Source organism: Gavialis gangeticus, unplaced genomic scaffold (genome assembly GCF_001723915.1).
Source record: "Gavialis gangeticus isolate Ggan-Ray unplaced genomic scaffold, GavGan_comp1, whole genome shotgun sequence".
NCBI classification, from domain to species: Eukaryota; Metazoa; Chordata; order Crocodylia; family Gavialidae; genus Gavialis; species Gavialis gangeticus.
This window is the reverse complement of record NW_017729011.1, coordinates 6,381,256-6,386,288: the sequence shown is the minus strand read 5'-3', so window position 1 is coordinate 6,386,288 and position 5,033 is coordinate 6,381,256. Positions and strand designations below refer to the sequence as shown.

General features: G+C 44.8%; 1 protein-coding gene across 1 annotated transcript in view; it reads right to left on the bottom strand.

Moving 5' to 3' along the window:
- Positions 1 to 5,033, bottom strand: part of LOC109292723 (dual specificity testis-specific protein kinase 1-like) — a 34,972-nt gene that overhangs the window by 16,181 nt on the left and 13,758 nt on the right. The window contains exons 3-4 of the mRNA XM_019510282.1: positions 1,751 to 1,872; positions 1,543 to 1,591 (exon numbers count right to left, since the gene is read on the bottom strand). Of these exons, the coding sequence (XP_019365827.1) occupies positions 1,543 to 1,591; positions 1,751 to 1,872 (171 nt within the window). The remainder of the gene's footprint in view (positions 1 to 1,542; positions 1,592 to 1,750; positions 1,873 to 5,033) is intronic.

Below are 5,033 nucleotides of genomic sequence, written 5' to 3'. Positions count from 1 at the left end.
CAGACACCCGCCGTTAACATACTGCCAACAGAGACAAAAAAAGGGAAGCTCCGAGGGCTGGGCTGTGAAGGCTTATGGACATTTTTGATGCAAGTCAAGCACTTCCCAAACAGAAATGTCCTGAATCTGTGAGCCCTCTCTCAAGTTAAGTGTTTATACTGCAACAGTCCCAAGCAAGACCAGGGCACCACTGTGCTATGTACACCAAACAAACACCTCCATGAAAAAAGGGAATAACCAAGGCCAACTGTAGTACATGGGTTATTGAAGTTTAGGCAAATCATCACTGTGCAGTGCCAGGTTAACAGCAGCATATCTGGAAGTACTACACATGGTATCAAATTAACCCCTCGAATGCCAGCAATCCCACACCCAGTGAAGGATCTTTTAGCTTGCTATGCCACAGTGAACTTCAGGGAAATGTGTGGGGACACACATTGGCAGAAGCTTTCTTGCCATTTTTCTTACTTAAAACTAAGTGGATGAATGTCACTGTAGGGTTAGGAGCCCCAATGAATGTGCTGCTGCTCAGCATTTCTTCTCCCAGCTTTGCTAATGGGACTGGTTCAAGATCTATCGCATTGCTAGGGCTTCTCTTCCACAGGCTCTCAGTGCTGTCCGAGAATTACTGCTGTTGAATACTGCATAAAGGGTTCCCTTTTCAGAATCTGCTTTATACACAGCTTTCCCACAGATCTCAAATATGCCTTGCCAAGGCATTCATATCATTATCCCCATGTTACAGATCGAGTAAATGAGGCATGAAAAAGTGAAGCGACTCAAAGAAGGTCACCTGCCAAGTCAGTGGCAGAGCCAGAAAAAAAATCATTGCTCCCACGTCCCAGCCCAGTGCTCTGTACATTATACAGCATTGCCATGACCCTTGAAATGCCCCCAACTGTATGCTTTATGATTGTATTAACACTGTTGCCAGGCCCTTCTCTCTGTAACTCCTACCTAAGTCTTTCTGCCTCGCTGACTGACTCCCTCAGCCCATACAATACTCCCTGCCTTCAATCCATTCCAGTTACCTTCTTGTCCTTTTCTGGCTCTTTGTCTGTGTGGTTCCAGCCTAAGACACTGCTTTTTTTTAAAGACTTTATTTGGATCCTAGCCTGATCCTGCACCCTTGATTCAAACAAGACATCTATTAAAACAAACGCAAACTCTAGCTGATAGCAACTGCATAGGATGAGGCCCCATAATTGTGAGAGAGAGGACAAATTGTTTGCATTTTATAATAAAATGCCACTTTATGCTTTTGCTGCAGAGAAAGCATTTTATTCAACCCGTAAGCAACACCTTTCATCTATGGGGACAGAACCAAGGGTTTTAAGATCTAAGAGCATGAGCTTCTCTTACTGGAATGAAAAACTAGCTCTGAGTAGCAGGCCCAAGTGCTTCAGCCGCTAGAAAGGGACAAAGAGCCATAATGTTTCAGTATATCACATGCCTTATTCAGCTACTTCCCTTTTGGTTAACATCTCTGTAAAAATTCATGCCCCTGACTGCCCTCTGAACACAGAAGCAAGTAACCTTTACCTCCAAAATTGGGTACAGCTTGTCATCCTTCACACATATCCCAAGGTACCTAAGAGGCAAGACAAAAAACATGTGTTAGGTTTCTTCCCATAGCACAAAACTTCAGTAGAGACAGAGTCAAACTGTGGGCAGGGTATGGCCCAGCTCTACTGACTTTGAGCTCAGTGCCCTCCTTCCTGGTCACTGCCCCCACTGGGAAGTCACCCACCTGACAATATTTGGGTGTGAAAGCTTCTGCAGCAGGCTGATCTCACGCACAATCACCTCCTGGTCCACATCATTCTTGTAGATTTTCACCACCATCACTTTGCAGGTGGCATTCTGAGTCACCTACAGCAAGGGAGGAAGAGGCGAGGTCTAAACAAGGCATTTTAGCAGGGACCTCTAGGACCCCAGTGGTAAAGACAGGGATTGACTGCAACAAACCTAAAGGCTTTATTGAGACTGATGGACGCAGACAGAGCCTGTGATTCTCTCTTGCTCTTCAGTTCCAAGACTGAACTGTCTTGTGTTCTCACCAATATCTCCTTAAATCCTGGCCTAGATTGCAAGCCATACTGCAGGGCATTGTCACCTTCTTTATTTATTTTTAATAGAGATGATTTTTAGAGGGAGGAAGTCGCCTGGTACAGCCTAGCTCTGTCTCTTGACGTCATTGCTAGTGCTATCAGAGCAAACCGTGGTCTGGTAGCACGGTTTAACTCTGTGTCCTTTTTGTCATTTGCTTAAATGGACAAGAGAGTTTCAACCTGGTATGAACTGGCACAATGGCAAGGTTTAATGCTCCAGAACATCATGACTTGAGTTACTTGACAGATAAGGTTACCACAAGCAAATGAAGAGAACAGAGACTCACATAACACCAGCTGGAATTGAACTGGTTTTATAAACACTATAAATGCTAATTATAAAAACGGTTTTTGGTTGTGGCCATGCTGGTTTAAGGACATAGGCAGGGAAGGTTCTTTGAGTAGATGTGATCTCTTTTATTAGATCAACTGAGTAGCTGGAAAAAAGTTCTTAGCAAGCTTTCAGGCGCAATCACCCTTCTTCAGGCATAGGGAGTCTCTTCAGGCATAGGAGTCTCCCTATGCCTGGAGAAGGATGATTACACATGAAAGCTTGCTAAGAATATTTTTCCAACCACTCAGTTGGTCTAATAAAAGATATCACATCTACTCCAAGAACCTTCCCTGCCTATGCAATTATAAATAGAGCCACAAGAGAAATTAGCCTTGGGGGCATTGTTAACCTCTGCTTCCCCCATAGGAGAGCACAACCTGATCCTCTATCCAGGGCCTGTCACAGCAACAATCCTGTCTCTGATCTTCAGTGCAAATGCCACCATGAGTTTCCTGGTGTCTACAGATGGAGGTTCTGAAAAACTTTACCATGAGCTTCCACAGGGCTCTGGGGTGTATTTGCTCTGAGTGATCTCTGCCAGAAGTCTTAGCCTTAAGGCAACCAACCTGGGGAAGCCAAAATCCAGGTCAGTCCACAGATCCAAGGCCCCGTATAGAGCTCTCAAACCAGAAACAGTATCATGCAGTCACTTTACATGACAGTACAGCACTATAGGCTTCACTACACTGCCTTCAGCAAAGCTAATTAGGCCCAGGCACAGAGCACGGTACACATAACTATACTGCTTGTAGTTCAAAAAGCAGTACAACTGCATTCATGCAGCAGCATGCCCAAATAATTAGCTCTGTCTTTAAGTAGCTGTAGCCAGATGTTGCCGGATACCATGCGGTCATTTAGGGTGAGGTGGGGGGAGAGAAGTCAACCAATTTTGGCAAATTTGGGGCAAAACTTGCATTTCAGGACTTCCTGAGCACTCCATGACACAGCCTGAAAATTTAGGACTGGAGCTTCCAAACTCAGCTAGAATCCATACAGACCTGACCAACGATCTGGGCTTTGGTGGTGTTCAGAAACTCTGCAATGATTTCTGCAATGGGTTCCACAAATGCAGATGTGAAATACATTCTGCCTTTCTGAATCAGTGAAGCACAAAGTGCCAGAGAACAGTTGATGAAAACAGAAGAAATACTCAAGCCAAAGTAAAAAAAAAAATGCTTAAGCTAGAACTCCAGAGCTGTAAATAAGTATCAGTAGCTGCAGAGGGGAGATTAAAAAAAATTCATATTTTCTTAAATTATAAAAGAAAGAGATCAGATCTATAGCCACAGTTTTGCAGCACTCTGGGATTATAATTTGGGTCCATATGTAATATACACTTGGTACATCAAAAAGACAGAAAAAATATATATAGTCCAGTATGGTCAGCTTGTCCAGGAGGTTTGTATGACCTGACAGAAGCACGTGAGCATCTTATGCAAATTCAGGTTTAAAAAAAAAAAAAAAAAATCAACAAGGACATCAATTATTTCCCATGCCAGCTCAGCATATTTGCCCAGCACACCTCATCTGGGATGCAAAGTGATCCCAGCCTTCTTCCTCCCAACTGCCCCTGGGCTAGACCACACTCATTGTGGCCACCAACCTACTACAGTCCTACAGACCTGTATAACGCCGCTCAGTCAGGTGCAAAATTGCAAAGCAGCCTTTCAGGACTGCTGGCCTGGGGTAAATCACTGGGGATTAAGTTTCACCACAGTGCCCCTGATTATGCAGAAAGGTTGTGCTGTCAGGATTGCAATGTAGTGCTTAATAAGCTGGTGCCATTTGCAATGTTATTCATTTTTAATTCATTTCCTCCTCCTCCTCCTCGCTCCTTCTCCTAAGCTGAGTTGGCTCTGGCACTGTAACAAAGGTCATGAGGCAATTTCACAGCTTGGCCTGCCTTGCTCCAGTCAAATCTGGCTCTTCATCGGGCTGCTTAACTGCTCAGTGACACAGCTTTCCTGCCCCTTTTATTTTGTTGGCTTCTCCTGTCACACACATGATTAGGGTACAGCAAAAGACGGGTCCTATCGAGTTATTAGCCTGAGATCAACAGAACTCCCATCAAGACTTCACCCTGGATTTGAGCAGAGATCTCAAGTTCAAGGCTGAACACATCAAAATATTATTAATACTATGGGCCAGATGAGAAGGGAATACAGAGTTGCCCTAGCCAGACTTCCTGGATCCTTCTGAGGTAGGGGAGTCCCCAGGTGGTGCAAAGCCAGCGGGGAGCTCTAGCCTTCTCCCAACCACCTGTCCCTCAGCAAAGGGGTATTCCTTGGGGAGCTGAGGCACACAGCACTCACCAACCTATTTTCAAAAGAGCAGTCCCTAGGGACTGATTTTAGCCAGACAACTTAGAGCAGCAACTGCCCTAAGTTATGCCAGGGATCAGTTCACCTTGAATGGGCCCAAGGATCAGAGGAGTGGAGAGGTGTGTTCAGGGCTTTGCATATTCCTGGACTTGAGTTGACGGGTGAAGACAGAGCTTGTGGTAAGAGACAGCAGGGGTAGAAAAGTGAAGTTTAAACTGCCCATCAAAAAGCAAAGGCTTGACAAGGATTTGTGAGACTGATTCAATT